The 19,349-nt window shown below is 37.8% G+C and overlaps 1 protein-coding gene across 2 annotated transcripts in view; it reads right to left on the bottom strand.

The window, feature by feature from the left end:
• Positions 1 to 1,994: 1,994 nt before the first annotated feature.
• Positions 1,995 to 19,349, bottom strand: part of LOC132822374 (microphthalmia-associated transcription factor-like) — a 276,393-nt gene continuing 259,038 nt past the window's right edge. For both annotated transcript variants that reach the window (XM_060835695.1, XM_060835696.1), the window contains exons 7-11: positions 16,786 to 16,857; positions 16,460 to 16,516; positions 14,823 to 14,898; positions 9,384 to 9,531; positions 1,995 to 7,052 (exon numbers count right to left, since the gene is read on the bottom strand). In XM_060835695.1, the coding sequence (XP_060691678.1) occupies positions 6,654 to 7,052; positions 9,384 to 9,531; positions 14,823 to 14,898; positions 16,460 to 16,516; positions 16,786 to 16,857 (752 nt within the window). In that variant the 3' untranslated portion in view covers positions 1,995 to 6,653. The remainder of the gene's footprint in view (positions 7,053 to 9,383; positions 9,532 to 14,822; positions 14,899 to 16,459; positions 16,517 to 16,785; positions 16,858 to 19,349) is intronic.

The raw sequence follows: 19,349 nt of genomic DNA, 5'->3' as shown, positions 1-19,349 counted from the left end.
TTCTATTCAGGACTCCAGTCCAGTTGCCAGAATGACTTAAGAAAGCAGTATGCCAGAAGCTCAGTTGGAACTACCTTGTAGCTGGCTCAACACAGATAAGCATTCCTAAATTAATTAGAAAACGGTCCTGTGGAATCTCCTTCATTTACCATATCAAGGTGATTATACCTACTGGATATTGGAAATTTGTTCCAATTGAAGGATCCCATCATTGGGTTTGCAAAAGATAATTTGTCATGCAAAATAAACCAACACAACTCAAAGTGAATTTATTCCATTTTATTTCACAAGGGATTTTGGATTTAGATGGTTGTGAATTTAATCTGAAAACTCAGTTTTTTCAGGGAATCTCTTATTTTGGGCGGAGGGGGGGAATCTACTCTGTACAGTCAACGCAACCTCATTTTGATTTGGTCAGGGATGATGGCAAATAGCTCAAACTTTTTTTTCCCCTCAAGGGCTCATCTTTCTCCAAGATTACCTTTAGTTTTCAGGGGCTACTTTTCATTTTGATGAACTCATTTATTAAGTGATGCAGTCAAATACAAAGACTACCTTCTGCATTTCTATTAAATTATGGGTTACACTCACATAGAAACGGAATTAGAAGAATGAGTATTCTCAATAATTGTTAACCTTCTATTAATCTTAATGCCGCAACTAACAAGGAAAGCACTAAAACTTTAACATCATAGTATTTAAATTCGTGCACGTCAGAATAGGTTAGCGACAAAAGTTTTTCCCCACAAACTAACTGATACACTTCTACCATACAAAATGTCATCAACCTAAACACAATGTCCACATATTGTGAGGTCACTACTCATACCAATTAGTTAATTTCTTACACATATGCACAAAACTGAAATATTTTCAGCAGACAGCTATTTTATTGTATCTCAGATTTCAATCTCTAACTGTGATTTAATAACTGACAAGATTCTTTACAAAAGCATCCATCACATCTATTGCAATATTGTAGCTTCTGAACATAGGCAGCTTTTAGCGAGAGATTCCACATACATTTATAAAGAATTCATTAGCAAAGTCATTTGAAATATTCCTAGCTTCCACTTAGCCGAGTACTGTTTCAGGATTAGCTTCAAAATTGTTCTCCTTCTGCGGCAGTCGCCCTTTCCCCCACCCTTACAGTTTCCTTTTACCCTGCCTCCTTCTCCGTCTCCTTCTTTCCCCCACTCACACCTCTTCGAGTCTTCTCGAGAATACTTTGACCCTCTTTCAGTGCATCCAACCTCCAAAGCACACACCCATTCTCATCAGGCCTGGGAGACTAAACTCCTGACAGCTTCCTACCCTTGGTTCGTTAGCATAAGGTCTCACCTGACACACGCCCACACCCTCCCCCTTCACCACCACCCCCGACACCTCCCTACCTTGGTTCCATAACAAGTGGCTTGCAAGCAAATGTTATTCCACCTTCACACCCGGCCAACAAATGCAGCAAAAGGTTTCCCCAATTTATTCACTTACTCCTTTACATTCTCACTCACTGTCTTTCCTTTCTAATTATCCTGCTTGCCTTTCAGTCATTTGTAGCTTGTTTCTCTGATACTTTCACTCACAAGTGAGGTTATCAGCAGCAAATGCTTGTGCTAAGAGCAACAAAGTCTGAGAGATTCTTTCCATTCAACCCTGAGCAACTTTTCTCTCATTGTCACCTTTGGTGTTGATTTTTTTTGGGTGTTTTGGGGATTTCAAGGTGAATTCATCCACTACCCCAAGTATTTTAAACTGAACTGACACATAATAGAAATTTAATACGCATAATGATAAATATAGAAACCAGAAAAAAAGTCCATCCTATAACTGCAAGTCTTTAATATATCACAATGTCTGACCACACAAAAATAGAAATGAACACTAGAGGAGAAAGACAATATTTTGATGCCCTTTATTTAAATATGTTGGTAACTATGTTATTAATCATTTCTATACATTAAGAATGTAAATTTTTTGGCAAAAAGTAAAAAGTCTGAAACTTATAAACTAACCACAGGTACTATTCCATCAAATGTACTTACAAATATATTTACAAAAGTAACAATCAGGAGTTGCAGTTTCAGTATCATTAAATGCTGTCACAATATATTGTGTATAATTTATGTAACAGAGAATCTCAGAGAATCGTCTCTGAACCTGGAGTCTATATAGAGGTGCTGAAGCTGTAAAGAAGCCTTTCAAGCTTTTCTTCATAAATGGCAACTCACACCTTTATTTACTGTGCTTTTTACCCTATTTTGTGCAATTTGAAACTAACACATATTTCATAATTTTTAGACTTACTACAGAGTTAATTCCTGGTGGAAACCACTATGTAAAGAGAGATATTCTGGATAGGAGTACTCTAATTAATTCTACAAAAGTTATCACTTGTACTATCACACTGGATTCTGACACTATGGAGGGATCTCAGGAAAATAGTATTCAAGTGGTTCATTTCTTAATCCACAAGCAATAAAGTTGTAAAACAAATAAGGTTTGTTTGCATTCTTCACTTACTGTACTTTCTCTATGACACAAAAGTACAGGTAAACATTCAATAGTATTTTGGGAAAATGTTGATCTGTTTTAATTTGGTAACATAATGTTATGTGACTGTTCACTCAGAGGTAAACAAATACAAGGAGCCAGAAACATTGAGTAATGTTTTATGACATGTTTTGTTGTTGTGGCTTAGGTCCAAGAGGCTTAAAGCTGAGTACCATCACATTTGCATTTCTCAGATGATGAGGTTGAAAGATAGCCAGTAAATAGTTGTGTTGAATGCATATTACTTTAGATTCATAGGGTCCATAGCATGGCACAATAATTGTGGCAGAAATATGAAAATAAGCCAAAATATATAGAAGATACATAACTGTCAGATGTAGTATATTTTTAAAAAATTTGATTATGGGATATGAAGATAACTAGTAAGGTCAGCTCATCTATTAGCCACCTAATTACTGGTGAGATGGTGGTGATGAGATGATGACTCTTGGACCACTTAATTTCACATGGTCTAGGGATATCCAGGGAGGGGGTTCCAAGATCTTGTTCCAGTAACAGTGAATAACATTTTTCAAAGTCAAGATATTATATGCATTGGAAAGGAACTTGGCGGTGATGCTCCCATGTGCCTTCTGTCCTTGTTCTTCCAGGTGATAAAGATCAAGATTTAGCTTGGCTAGTTTGTGATGCAGACTAACACTCCAAGCATGAGTTCAATTCACGCACTGGTTGAGGTTAGCATAAAGGATTCTCCTTCTCAACCTCTGCTCCCCCAAAGCCCCGAGGCACAGTGACCCTCAGGTTAAACCAACAGCAGCACAGAGCAGTCCTGCAGTCTAGTGAGAGGATGACGATTTTACTTTAAAGACTGGGTTTGAAAGGTGCTCTCAAAGGACTCTTGGGAACTGTTGCAGTGCGTCTCACAGATAATATCAATGATAACTCAGGTGACACATCACTCTGTTGGTAAGGAGTGAATTTTAAGGTGGTGGATGTGGGCTGCTTTGTCCTGAACACAATTAGGTTACTAGGGTATTGTTGGAGCTTTGGATAACCAGGCAAGTGTTAACTATTTCAGTAAATTCCTGACTTATGCCTTGATATCAGACCTCCTCTTTGGAGCTAGAAAAATAATCATCACTTATAATTCCTCATTTCTTGCCTGCTCTTGTGATGGCAGTATTTCTATGGCTACTTCAGTTACATTTCTTGTGAGTTGTAATTCTCGGGAAGTTCAATGGCAAAGGGAAATACTAAGGTCCTCTTGCTGGCTCATTGCCTGGTACCTTTGTAAAGTGAGGGGAAAGTGAGGACTGCAGATGCTGGAGATCGGAGTCAAGAATGTAGCGCTGGAACAGCACTGCATGTCAGGCTGCATCCGAGGACGAGGAGAATCAACATCGATTGTCCTGCTCCTGCGATGCTGCCTGATCTGCTGTGCTTTTCCAGCACTACACTCTCGACCCTTTGTCGTGTGAACACTATTTGCAACTTATCAGTGCAATATTATCCAATTCTTATTAAATGTGAGTAAGGAGTTCTTCCTTACCTAAGAAAGTGTCATTGGAACTGAACATTTATCATCAGTAAGCATTCCGAATCTGGCTTTATGGCAGAGGGAAGTTAGCAATGAAGCATCTCGAGATGTCTGGACAGCTCCAAGTGTGATATCCTGGAGCTGAGATGACCAAAACCAGCTTTATTTTACAGTGTGTCTTTATTAACCAGATATAAAGCTGGTCATTACAATGAATAAGTAATGATGGTAAAGCAGTTAGATTTCCTTATGGAATGAAATACATCAACCACAACCAATAATTGTGTATCGTCTATGATAGTAAGGCCAGGGTTAAAAAATTTTTGAAAAGTCTGTGATTTACATTCCAATGGACCACACACAAAGCATGCTGCATCTGGCAGCAAATGAATATCACATTACAGTACCAATTAGCTCATTAAAAGGCAGTATTTTAAGCTACTTTTTTCAAGAAACACAGGTTTTATAATTTGTTAACAGCTAAAACAACAGTCTCCCATCTATCAAGTGCATCTTTTATTTCAAATCACATCTCCGTAAGTGCATGGCTGTTGTGCTTATCTTTCATTATTTTACCTATTTTTCTCTCCACTTGCTGTTTTGAAAAGATTTAACAAGAATTATTGCTTTCAACATAACATTATAGTATTGCATACTTCTGTCCCAGGATTTTGGCAGAACAAGGCTGTGTAGTCAATTCCCTTCAGATTAAACTTAAAAGCAGTCTCTTGAGGTTAGTTACACAGAAGAGTGGCACAATGTCAATAAAACATTGAATCATATCATCAAAGAAACTGGAAGGTCTCATTCTGAATTCACGCAGCAAGCAAAGTCATATATACTTGTACACAGGCCAAACCTTCATGTATTACACCCTTCAGTCAGTGCATATCCAAAAGACTTAGCAATCGATTTTAAGGCACTTCATTCTGAATTCATGTTTCGCTGCCACATACAGTACATTGTAAATTTAAAACCTATTTAAAAATTCTTCACTTCATCACAGCTTTCACACAACTAATGGTATGAGTGTAAAACAATTACCTAGGCACAGTTCAATGCAAGTACAGCTACTGAAATTGCATAGATCCACAACAAAGTAGATGATGTAGCTTCATATTTCTACTGTTACAACACTGTTGTAGTTAAAATAGGGTTATTCCAATCACTGTGATGATCAGTTGATTGATTTACTTTGACAAAACACTAGTCTTTTCTTGATCACCACTATAAATCTGTTGTGGCAGAGGTGAGTGGAGTACATCACAAAACACAACGGTAAATAATTATTCTCACTGAACATTTCCGTACATTATAATATACAACCGTAAAACTGTGAAAGAGATCATAGTAGGGCACACAATTTATCTTATTCAAGAGTAAGATTATCTACACCTATTACAGGCATAAAACCCCGTGAATTAAAAATAATTTTCACTCATGGAACAAACTGTGTGTCACATCATAATTCCCTCCTCATGCTCACTTCACAATGCAACACACTTTATCTCCCCTGCTTCTTTCACTATGATGATCGCAGTTAATGAATACCCTGTACTGGCCATCACCTTGACAGACATCATCAAACAATCAGAAAGATTATCCAAATAACTTCATCAGGAGCAAGTACATTATCAAGTAATGATTTCATAAGCAGAAAGCTGTTTTTTTTAGCATGCTGCAGAGCTGAGGGACTTAACATGTAGATCTACTACCATAAGAGGTATCATTAGATAATAAAAAGGTAGAGTTCCAACTACATACAGCACATTTTCTTCTAATAGTTACTCTCACCATTTAAAAATAAAATAAATAGCACATCAAGTTAGCTCCTAAAGCATCACTTTAGATATATGTACTACAATCATGTTTTCTGAACAAGTAATGCTCTCAGTTTCAAAGTTAATTTAAAAACATGTCTAAATAAGATTGGGTTTAGAAATACAAAATATGCAGACACTTCATTAAAAACGTCTTGTCCTAACTTCAAGTGTCTGTGTCCATTGCAACAAATTCTCCACTAAAAACATCCTGAAGAAATATTAAGTATTGCCCTACTGAATGCCAGTCCCCATCAGCGTATGCATATTCATACAACTACTTACTCAAATAAAAAATAAAAATCTGAAAGGACTAGCATGAAAACAAATCAATGAGTACAGGTCATGCAAAATCAAAACTTGCCATAAAAACGAATTAAAACATATGTAAATATTAAGAAACAGACAATAGAAAATATTTGCCCAAATTAAAAGGTACATTGATTTTGTTTCTCCTACGTTTACTTCAAGGCCTTAAGTGACTTCAGAGTAAAATCAATCATCTACATTCCCAAATAGCTACTTTTGTCTTCTACTGTCTGAGTATCATCATTGCCTTCTCCACTAATCTGGCAGTGCAACAGTTTCCTGCCTTTCCACAGACAGATACAGTTCTGTTTTTCCAATGCTTCCATTTATTTCTACTAACTCTGCTGACTTTATTGGACTGATAAATAGGTCTACAGTTGCAACACAAGATCTTTTTAAGCTAAATAAAAAAAAACAAAGAGAACTTTAAGGAAAAATGAAGTATCAGATGAAGAGTTTAAAAAACACTTTGCGCGCTAACACCCATTTTCACTATCTTCCACACTCATGCTACTTCGCCGACTGCTTGTCTTTGAAGCACCAGGTGATACAGATGAGAGGAGTGGGTCAGTTGCTTCCCCAGGTGACAGAGTATCGTCCATCAGAATATCATCTAGCTTGGAAGCCATTTTTGTGGGAGCACTGTAGGTGCCAGCATGTCCAAGGTTATCATTGAAGGTGAGAGTTCCATCAGACAGATTCAGCGTAGTAGCAGCAGTAGTGCGAGAAAGGTCTGAGTGGTGTTGTAAGCTATCGCTGTGGCACTCATCAGTTACTGGCTCTAGTTTAATGTTCCGTCCAGTAATATCAGGTGAGCAGAGGCCAGAAGGGTTAACCAGTGGTAATCCATGTGCACGGGCTTGCATTTCAAGTTCCTGAAAGTTGAACACAATAACAAAGTCCAAATATACACAGATTCTGTTGAAATATAGTTGTTTTCCCGACTCAATGCACCCCTTAAAATTGTACAGTTCCCAGATTCCTTGAAATTTTAAAAATTAGTTATAAAAAATTCTTCACGAATTCTTTCTGACAATGATCTTGTGGTGGTGTGGTCAGTGCTAGCTTGCAACACAGTTCAGCTGTGTGTTCAACTCCGTGGAGTGCAGCTTGAACTCTAAAACATCTGATGCAGGGAAGTGAATACTAACACTCGAAAGACATCCCAAAAATTATAACACATGGAATTATCGGCTGCATGGATCGGCAGTGTTTGAAGAGCAAGAATCAAAGTGACTTTTGGTTGTAAGGTAGGCATGCCTAAATTGGAATTAAGATGATTGGAGTTATACAGGAATTTCTTTTTTGGGAGGGCTGCTCATGTTTATTAGGCCAAAATCAGGAATTCAGATTTAAAATCTTGGGAGTAATGGAACCTTGGGGTGCTCATACAGACATCATTAGGACGATGCAATTGAATAAGGTCTTAACAAGGAAAAGCCAAATCTAAACCTATAGGTTAAAAACACAAAGGGGAATGCCAAATACATACAAGATCTTAGATAGGCAGGAGTATTGTATAGTTTCAAGCACCTTATCAGACAAAGGACATAAAATCAATGGAAATGTTGTAGCACAATATCATTAGGGTGTACAACTACAAGAGTTTACAATTATGAAAAGACATTTATGAGAAGTTGGGACATTTATCAATATTTCTGAAAGTTTAAGAGTGATCTAATGCAACTCCTCAAAATTATGAAAAATTATGATAAGGAAATTAATAAGACTTTAGTAAGGCATTCAACAAGATTATGCATGGTAGACTGGTTACATCACAATGGAATACAGGAAGAATGAGCCATTTAGAAACAAAATTAGCTAGAAAGTAGGACACAGAGCATGGTGGTGGAGGGCTGCTTTTTGGACTGGAGACCTGTGAGCAATGGTGTGCTTCAGGATTAAGTGCTGTGTTTACTGTTTTTTCTCTCATCTATAAAATGATTTGGATGTGAATATATGAGGAAATATCAGCAAATGTGCAGATGACACAAATTGGTGGTGTAGTGGACAGTGAAGATGGTTAGCTCAGAATACAGCAGGACCTTGATCAGATGGGCCAATGGGCTGAGGAGTGGCAGATGGAGTTTAGTGGATATAAATGAAAGGAGCTACATTTTGGTAGGGCAAATCAGGGCAGAATGCATACGTTCAATGGTAAAGTCGTGGAGAGTGTTGCCGAGTAAAGGAACCTCAGAGGGCAGGTTCATTGTTCTTTGAAAGTGAAAGTACAGGTAGACAGGATAGTGAAGAAGGCGTTTGGTATGGTTGCCTTTATTGGTCAGTGCACTGAATATTGGAATTGGAAAGTCATGTTGTGGCTGTACAGGACACTGGTTCGGTCACTTTTGGAATTCTTCATTCAGTTCTTGTCTCCTTGCTATAGGAAAGATATTGCTAAACTTGAAAGGGTTCAGAAAACATTTACAAGGATGTTGCCAGGATTGGAGGGTTTGAGCTATAGGGAGATGTTGAACATACTGGGATGATTGAGGAGTGACCTTGTAGAGGTTCATAAAATTATGAGTGGCATGCATAGAGTGAATAGTCAAAGTCTTTTCCCTGCAGTTGAGGAGTCCAAAACTAGAGTGCATAGGTTTAAGGTAAGAGGAGAACTTTAAAAATTGATTTGAAGAGAAACTTTTTCACACAGAGTGTGTGGTGTGTATAGAATGGACTGTCAGAGAAAGTGGTAGAGGCAGATTCAATTACAACATTTAAAAGGTATATGAATAGGTAGGGTTTGAAGATTATTTTAGGATAGCTGTTTGGCATGGACAAGTTAGACTGAAAGGTCTGTTTCCATGCTGTACATCTCTATGACTAGGGATATATTCTTTCCACTGTTTAGTGAGATTGCAATGAGACAGCACAAATTAGAAAATAGTTGTTTCCAATGGGTATATACTGAATGCCCAATCATCTGACAAAAACAATTAATTAAACAACATGTGTACTTCTTTTTAGAGAATTAGAAAGCATCTTGACAAAGGGGAACAGCTAAGAGAGTGGGGAGAAAAACTCATTGGATTATGGTCAGTTTCTGAGCCTAAACATTTTATGCTTCAGTATTCAAATACATATTAAATGTATTGATTTGATTAAAATTGGAAAAAGCCTGGGAAGTAGGGGATTTCTTGACTGAGCTATGAAGCAGAGAAAAATAAATGGAGAAAAGAATAAAGTATTAAGTTTGCTTAATGAACCTGTATCCTCAGTATTAAGTGTCTGTTGGCATGTTCCAGTTTCTTCTGTCGTGTTTCAAAGTCTTTTGCTCTGTGTTGCTCTTTTTGAAGCCTTCGAATATAATCCACAGATGCCTTTAGAATAGTGCCTTTGTTCCAACGCATGTCCCTGTTAAAAAGATTAAATATTAGGGAAAAGATGCTCAAGGCAAATTTAGATTACAGTAAAAGCTTGGTATGAGTAACTATCAATAAACAACAAAACTATCTTAAAGCGTAACCATAGCATAACCCTACCTGTTTCAAATTAACTGTAAGATGATGCCAAAAAGATATTTTAAGATATGGTTTAAATCTCATTGCATCAACGTAACTTAATCACAAATTATAGATCAAAGGCTGCCATGTGGGAGCAACTGCTTTGGTGTAAAATATTTGTTTTCTCTTTTTTATAAAATACTGACAAATTACCAATATTAATTAAAATTAATCCAAATTCCCTAGATTCAAGAATGGACTCAGTGGATTGGAAATTAGTCAACATTAAACATCTATTAAGAAAGGAAGGAGAGAAAAATGAAGAAAGTAGAGGAGAGTTGGCCAGATATCCGTTATCATAAAAACAATGGAATCTATTAATAAGCAAGTCTTATCCAGAAAAGTATAGTTTTACCATATAAAGTGGACATAAGTTTATGAAAAGGAAATTGACAAATTTGAGATTAATGAGGGTGTAACATGTAGGATAAAGGATGGATAAAGGGAGGCATGTAAAAGTATTAATCTTGGATTTCCGTAAGGTATCAATAGGTTCCATACAAAAGGAAATACACACAGACAGAGTGACGGATAATTTATTAGGCTGGACAGAGTTTTGGCAAACAGACCTCACAATATGCACAATCAGGTTGACAGACTGTAACAAGTGCAATGCCACCAAGATCAGTGCTACAGCCTCAACTATTTACAATCTATTTCAGTGACTTAGTCAAAGAGGCCACATTATGCTAGTTATGCAAACATAAGTGATAACATAAGCTGTGAGGAGGTAACAAGGAGCTTCAGAGAGATTGTACTCCTTATTGAGTTCACTTAAAGTTAGCATACAGATTAGATTACTTACAGTGTGGAAACAGGCCCTTCGGCCCAACAGGTCCACACCGACCCGCCGAAGCACAACCCACCCATACCCCTACATTTACCCCTTATCTAACACAACAGGCAATTTAGCATGGCCAATTCATCTGTCCCGCACATCTTTGGACTGTGGGAGGAAACCGGAGCACCCGGAGGAAACCCACGCAGACACGGGGAGAACGTGCAAACTCTACACAGTCAGTCGCCTGAGGCGGGAAATACAGCAAACAATCAAACAGTTAGGAAAGCAAATGGCATGTTTGTCGAGGTTTGTCCCAAGCAGCGCCGTGACGCGGGACTCCGTGCTCTATGGTCTGTTCCCCGGGACGCACACCAAGACGAACATCAACTGTGCCTGGAGGATCATCAACTCAGTGAAGAACGCTCTCTGGGCGGTCTGAAGGAGTTGACCCCGACTGAGTGTAGCAGACTGCCACATTCCAAGGTCCAGGACTACATGTTGAGGAACGCGCTGAAGCTTGGGGCAGCTGCCGCCAAGGCGCAGTGGGGAAAGACCACTGTGTAACGTCTGCCTACCTAAGAAGAACAGGGGGCCCATGCAGTCATTTGGGCTCTGCTGATGTCTCCACTAAATATATGGATATATGATTGATAAACGTACAGACCTGTATATACAAATGATAAATTCTGATCTCTGTATGCAAATGTTTACGTATGTATGGCATGACCAACTGTACAGATTATCAAATTTATTTTATGAATAAAGTATATTCTTGAAATATAAAAAAATCTTGGCCTGGATTACAAAGCGATTGGAGGAAATGAATATGGAGATTATGCTACAATGAGACCAAAACTGGAATGTGATCTGCAGTTTTGGGTCCCATATTTAAGGTACAGCTAACACTGACCAGACTGCTTCCAGGGTTGCAAGGATCAGTAATAGAGCTACTCCCAAGAATAAGGGGGTAATTACACTGGAATTAACAAGGCTTGCTGGGATAGATTCCTAGAGGTTGCTCCCCAAGGCTGAGAAATCTCAATCACAGGGATACTCAGTCTCAGAATAAATAAGTTAATCATTTATGATACGGATGAAGAGAAACAACTTCATTTAGACATCTATGACTCTTTGGAATGACCTATCGCAGAGGGTTATGGATGCCCCATCATTGAGTATACTTAAATCTGATGAAGACAGAGCTTTTGTTTTCTCAGGAAGCCGAGGCATATGGGAAGCAGAGGAAAGGTATGTTGATGCTGAAAACCAGGTATGATCATACTAATCATTGAGCAAATTCAAGGGACCAGGTAGTTTACTCTTACTCCCAGTCCTCACCTCTAATAAGAATAGTTTGCTAATTGTTAATTATACATTATAATACAATAAATTACGTTAATCAAAAAAAGGCAGGCTTCCTGAATTCATTAATTCTCTGGTTTTCAATTTGTTTTGGACCTATCTGCTTGAATGAAGGGGTCAAACTCTTGCATCCAGCTCGTTCCAGCCTTGGAGTGCAATTAAATTCCTCCATCTAAGTATATGTAGCAACTACATTCATTTCTTATGCTACTGAACATGGTTCATCTCACAATCGTCTCAAAGAAATTGATGTTACAGGGAAGAATCTGTCTTTGGCAAGAAAACAGTATTAAACAATCCCAAGCTCTGTCAAGTAGAAATGACCTACAAATAAATTGATGTTCCAGATAGAGGAAATTTTCCAACATCATGTTGATTCAATGTTATGGGCTGCTTATGTAAGTTACAAAATGAAAATAAGATCCTTTCTATTAAAAAGGTTCGCAGACTTTAAATGACTCGATTAGTTGAATGCTGGGCAAAAAGTCAGAGGTATGAGTTTAGAATTTGACAAAGTTAACTCATTCTTCTCCCTTTTTTATAAGATTGATGAATAAATTAAGTACAACATATTAAGAAAATGGAAGACTGCAAGAAATATAAAAGGCTCTAACAGTTCTCACTGTATTGTTCGGACTAACGTTGATCAGGATTGTAAGATTTTGATGATTTCATTAAATTCTGGGATTATATTTACAAATTGGAGGATTCTACAATGGTTTGAAGTAACATTTTAAGATTTGCCTCAGCTCCTTGTTTTAAAACAGGTCTATATTCAATTTGTGTGAACAAGATAATTAACAGAACAGCTGCTTGTAAGCTTGGTTTTGATGATTTAAAAATATCAAAGAAAATGACTTTAAGCAATTGAAGGTCTTTTGTCCGAAACACCGATTCTCCTGCTCCTCGAAAGCTGCCTGACGTGCTGCATTTTTCCACATCCACACTCTAGAATTTAAGCAATTGTATCGGTTTTGATTAAACAATATATAATTGCAGATTTGCTTCTCAGTTATAAAAAAAATAAGCAAGATGTTTGAAGTCAACAGTTTGAGTATGATAGCTGATTTTAAACAAGAATAATGCTTCTGAATAGTTTCAGTTTGTTAACTTGATTAATTAATTTCAACACTAGAGCAAACCATGTATATTATGAACAGTCATCCTGATGTCCTGTTGGAAACATTTGTTCGTCATTTATTTACGGTTTTTGGGGATGTTGAGGTGAAATATTTATAATACTTTGTATGACTGATCAGGGGATGTAAAGTAGTCTATATAACTTCGCTGAATCTGAAAGGATTATTTTTGTTCACACAATTTGTTCACACTGGACCTTAGGGAACAAATGAAGGACATTTGTTCTACCTATGTGACCTCTCATTACAAAGGTTTGGAGACACCAAAAGACTCTCATTTTTAAACCAGAGAGTTAATTTGAATAATTTTCTAATAAAGAGTACGAAACCCTTGGAATTAGGAATGAAAGCTTGGCATTCAGTCTCTTATGGAACAGTCTCCTGCAGCTTCTCTTGCCTAGTTCTTTTGAGTAACACAGTTTAACATAATAGTACTCAAGGAGCAGAAGAAAAGCATAACCTGTGGTGATAATATTCAAGAAATCCTGGACTGGAAGGATAAGAAACTTCCACATTGTCTTCACTGCGCTATTCTATTAAGTACTTATAAAATCCAGATTCATAAATTTTACTCGATTTATACATACCATATTTATTAGGTCAGGCACAACCAAAGTTTCATTGTTATAAATTAAGATTTTGGCATTAGAATTTGTAAGTGAGAGAGTTTTATACCTCAGAGCTCCTGACCTCTTACAGGATGCCATGTTTCCTTTTTTTAAGAACAAGTAACTCTGTTTTAGAATATTCCTTATTTGGTATAATCAGAAAACACAAAGGTAAATTTTGAAGAGCAGATGTAAAATCAATGATAATAGTGATATCTTTCATCATGGCTGTATCTGTTGGATACTTTGACTATCATTAATGAAGTGCAATTTACTTTGTTGCTGCAGTCAGTACTGAGTCATTGAAGTGATGGTGATTATGAACAAGGTAACTGCACTTTCAGGATGTGAAAATTAGTCAGTCAACACCTATTTTTGCCCAAACAATCTGTGTGCACTTAAAACACTGTAAGCACAACTTTGTAGTTTACAATAATGGAAAGGAAATGATAAATATTTTTTAACTGATCTTGGTCTGTGCTGTTTTTAGCTGTTGGTAACAGAGATGGGCATTGGCATTTGATGGTTACAACACAGCCTTTATCATTCTCTTTAGATAAAGACAGAAAGGCTGTATTCATATGACATTTGCAGCATTAGAGATGGTAGGGCTATAAAAATGCATAGCAGAGTATCTGCAGCTGAGCAAAGGGATCACGCTTAAAATGGCATCTATCACATTTTTAATTCAAGCATAAATTGTTGGTTGACTAATGTTGCTGATGAGCATTACAACTAGTAAAGAGTCAGATAAAAATAAATTATGGGCTGTAGTTACTTTGGCAGAAACATATTAGTAAATATATTATTTAGGATCTTATTATTATTTAACATTATTTTGGTGCAGCCTAAATTGAAACAGGTGATCATTGGATTTTTGCTGGAAAATTTCACTTCACTTTCACCCTTCATTGTAAAAGTAATTGCACTGGTAATAAGATAGAGATCAAATCCTGTTGAACCTGTGTTACACTTATCTTTCCTGTCAGTATTTTTACACCTTCTAATTGGCTATACTTTAAATTTCAATGGAGATTTGTTATAACAAACAAGAAGGTAAACATCAATAAGGAAAACCCAGTTATTTAGTGGCAAAGTTGCAGCCTGCCCAAAAATTAATTATTTCATTCAAACAGAAAGTATCCCCAAGATGTTGAAGATAAACAGTGGTTTATAATTTTCAAAGGGAGGGCGGGGAGGGTCAATAAATAGCTAAAAACAAATTCTAAAATTTAACTGAAGCTGTACTTACGGGTCATTGGACTTTGGGATTAACGTACCCAGTTCCTTTATACGATCATTAATGTTGAACCTCCTCCTCCTTTCAACTTAGAGAAAAAAAGTAAAGAATCTCAGTTCAAGAAAAAAAATTATTCAGAACCAATGAGCCAGTTTTTCCAGGGTTTGGCAATCTCATCCAGATTACCACTTCGCTATTACAAAAGAAAGGGACTCTACATTTCTGAGGGGAGATTCTGATTAGGGCTCCCTGGGTAATGCAGAACCAAACTTTTATTTTGACAGTTCGCCCAGTAGCCTAGAGCTTTTAGTGGAAGACAAACCATGTCTACTTTTCACAGCAGTCAGCTGCTGTATTCTGCAATGTTAAACGTCCTGACAGCCACTTTAACAACTGCTGTCAAAGATAATGTAAAGAAGCTAAGTGTGACTTTAGAGTGCCAAATGGACAAGGGAGGCAGTGTGCCAAGTAGGTATCATGCCAAGGTAAGCAGGGTGTCAGCTGCAGAGAGGGTAGCATTTCAGGTGAAAAAAGGTCTGATGGGCAAGGAATAGGGTGTCAGGTAGGTTGGATGCCAGGTGGGTGGGAGCATAAGTAAGTGTTGAGACAGATTGGGTTGGGCTGGAGAAGTCAGGTCTGGCAGGGGATCAGGAGGGTGTGTGTCAGTTCTGAGGTGCTCTGGCATGGAAATGGGGCTGGGTTCAGCAGATGAGGAGTGGGTTGGGATAGGGACTAGTTTGGATTGAGTCCATTCAATGTGGGGAGGGATATGGCTGGTCAGTTTGGCAGCAGGGGTTAGGTCAGGTCTGAGGGTGATCTTGGTGAGTGGTGAAGGGTATGTGGTGGGATTTGGGGAGTGGTGTTGGTGTTGATTCCTAGGTGGTATTGTCATGCCTTGGAAATGTCAAGTCTGGAAAGCGTAAGTGGTCTGGGGAAATAGAGCTGGGTATGTATGAAGTCTGTTTAATAGTTACTCAGATATTATATTATGTACCTAATAGTCTAACACTTTTGAGTCACTATTTTACTTAATTCCATCAGAACCACTCAAGGTCTCCAATTTTTCTGGAAACTTTCAGGCGATTCCACCACAAAAGAATTGTCCAGAGGAAAATTCAATTCCCTCAGCAATTCCTTTGATGGGATTTCCTCAGGTTTGCCAGGTGAACTTCCATCAATGCTGGAATAACGACTGTCTGGCTATCATAAAAAGTACCTCAATAAATCTGACTGATTTGGGGCATAACAGTGGGCTGGCAATGCACAATATAAATAGCAAGACATATGCTTAATCCAGACACCATTCATGTTATCTACTAAGTAAAAGCAAATTACTGCGGGTGCTGGAATCTGAAACCAAAAAAGAAAATGCTGGAAAATCTCAGCAAGTCTGGCAGCATCTGTAAGGAGAGAAAAGAGCTGACATTTGGTCTAACTGACCTTTTGGTCTCTTATGTTATCTACTAAGTTGCCTCCAGGATAAGTCAAGTAGATCTCCTTGAAAGAACCTCACTGCCATGAGAGAATAAAATGAAATGCTCAAATCCTTACACTTTTAAAAAAAAGTTAAGCATATTTTGAATTGGATATGTAACATGTGTAACTATTTTGTAATCTGATTAGCAAAAAGGAAATAGAGAAAAGCGTACTCAAGTTATGATTGTCCTTCTTCTGCCTTTCCTTGGCTAGTGCTCTGGCTTCAGCTTCTGAAAATAAAAATGTCAAGTTAAGAACAGAACTGAAGACCCGTGCAGGAGCATTTGTTCTGCATTTTGTTCCAAAGCTCAGCGGTTCAATTTACACCAGCATAAGAACATCAAATAATTTGGATGACACAATAAAATATATTTTTTAAACTGAAAGAATAGTGCCACTGAGTTACAATGTTTTCAGCAGCATTTCCTGATCACACACAAACAATAATGGCTGTTGAAGTGTTGAATGATTGAAATAAATTCTGGGTATCAGAACTTGCCTGGTAATAGAGCATTATGCATTTTCATAGAGGGACTTTTAAAATGGAGTTCCATGCCTGCAACCATTGATTCTGTGAATTATATAGAAAACAATTTATACTACAAATAACATTTTACTATTTAATAAATATAGGGCTATTTTAGCAATCTATAGTGACTGAAACAGTGAGATGGGCCACTACAGTAACATGATTAACCAGCACTGTTACCAATTCCCTGATGTGGTTAACATTCATTAACTTTTCATCACTGAAATGATTTTGTTTTGACAAATAAGTCGCATAGTAATGTCAAATTCCACAACTCTGAAATTTTCTATCTTAAGGTAAGTTTTAGCACGATATTAAGTTGTACAATTGTTCTAACCTTTGCTGTTTTTGTGATCCCTGGGCCAACCCTTCTTTTATAAAGAAAATAATCTTGATAGGTAAAATTTTAAAAAATAGACTGAATTGACCAGTCCAATAAAACAGTTGCTGAGACATGATGCTGAATTAACCCAAATCCAAAAACTGCACTGAAGGTAGTGCACAAGGTTTGTATTACATGCCCAATGATCTCAGCAGCTAGCTAGTGTAACTAGAGTATTCATATCTTATTGCCCTCCCCTTCTACCCCTCCCATGCCCTACCCCTGGCTGACACATTTGTATGATGTGAGTGGCGAGCACATCTGAAAGCTGGACTGCACCATTTTAACAGAGTGTGTAAGAGGCTGCAGCAGGTTCTGGAAGTCATAGACTAAAAAAATCTGTCCTGGGAAAAAGTGAGTATTAGTTAAAAAAAAGGGCAAGTACATGTGTTGAGGTTTATCCAGGACTGCACTGGAGATCTTGTGAAAGGACATGGAAAAGATGAAGTGTTGTGTTTTCGGGCTGTGGATGGGGTGGTGTGGTGGAAAGAAACCCTCCAAATTTTCAGAAAACTGTAGGATCGGATTGTCGGGAAGGTCAATACCTCGAGTCCATCCTCAAAGACTTGGATGCAGTGCTAAACGTAGTTGAACAATCTCAATGAGGTCAGTGAATGCACCTTCAAATGGCATAACCATATCAACTGCAAAAGTGGATACCACTCATGTCACTATGCTCGTGCCAATCACGTTTTAACTCATATTATAATTATGAGTTAATTATAATTATAACTCTAATTATAACTCATGGCTAACAATCATATGCTTGTACTCAAAATCACATACTTATTCATCTACAAGATTCAGACCACATCACACACTGCCAAATATTCAACCATGACAACCACATCAACTAAACTCACTTAAGAGCATATACTGTCATATTTCTGCTTTCATGTTGTTGGTTTGCAACTGGCGACAGCAGGAGACAGAAGGGCCTGCCTGTCCTGAACCCAAGGGTGAAGACAATGTTAGCCATCTTCTTGATGCGCGTTGCTAAGACATAGCCAAAAATTGGATTGGAACCTTCACAGATGATAGCAGCCTCTGTTACATCCCACTTTCCCTGAACGTCTCACCCTGTGGTGGCTAAAAACTGTAGTCAGTGTATAAGTGTATGGCTCTTATTTCCCTTAATTTTCACACCATAACCTTATTCTGGCACCATTTTCCTTTCAGATATCCACAGTGTTTGGCAGAGGGGAAAGTAGAACAAGAAGATTATTAAGACATACCCCCATCACTAGATTGTATTCTCAACATCAGTTCAGACAGTGATTCTGCACAAATCTGAATTAAAATACTAGTGGTGTATCTGCATATGGTGAGACACCAGGCACAAAAAGCCCACAGACAGAACAGGAGGAAATAGGAGTGAGCAATGCCAGTTAACTGCAAAGAATAACTTCATCAAGGTTATGTTAAAGAGGACTCAGCTGAGCACTTCAGTGGGGCATAGCGGTTGTATTACTGGATGAATGACTTAGAGGCGCGGTATGAAAGACATGAGTTCAAAACCTGGGGTACTGAGGAAAATCTGGGCAACTGGGAATTTATATTACTTAATTTAATTAATTATATACATTTGGAATAAAAAGATAGTCTTGGTTATGCTGACCACAAAACTGTCAAATTGTTCTGAAAGAGTCCAATTTCATGATAGAAATGTTAGTAGTGACTGGTGAAAAGTAGTGTGGGAGCATTGAGGTGTAGGGGATGAGTTCTTGTTGGTATTGCAAATAGACGAGGTTTCTATGGCCAGCACAGGCAGAAAGCAGCTAGCGAGTTTAATGCCACTCTTCATTCGAGTCAAGTGTTTGCTGTACTGCTGATGGGTAAAGCTGTCTCCTCATGATTGGAGGCTATACACTGTGAAGCAAACTGTTACACATCCTGATACCTGCAGTGTTAGGCTTTGTAGAACATCTCCAAAAAGCATAGCATGGTTTCAATTCATCAGTGGTCTGCTCCGTCATATTTCGCGTTGCAGCATGGCTTCTTGTATGCATGCTGCATGTGCGTAGGTCTGAAAACATTCTGACTATTGCCAGGATATCAAACATTGACCTGGATGATTCATTGCCAATGGTCACACCAACTGGACAGCAAAATAAGGGTACAAGATAGATTTGCAGATAGCAGTGTCTGTAGT

Source organism: Hemiscyllium ocellatum, chromosome 14 (assembly GCF_020745735.1).
Source record: "Hemiscyllium ocellatum isolate sHemOce1 chromosome 14, sHemOce1.pat.X.cur, whole genome shotgun sequence".
Classification (NCBI taxonomy): Eukaryota; Metazoa; Chordata; class Chondrichthyes; order Orectolobiformes; family Hemiscylliidae; genus Hemiscyllium; species Hemiscyllium ocellatum.
The sequence above is the reverse complement of the archived record's forward strand: the minus strand, read 5'-3'. Positions and strand labels throughout refer to the sequence as shown.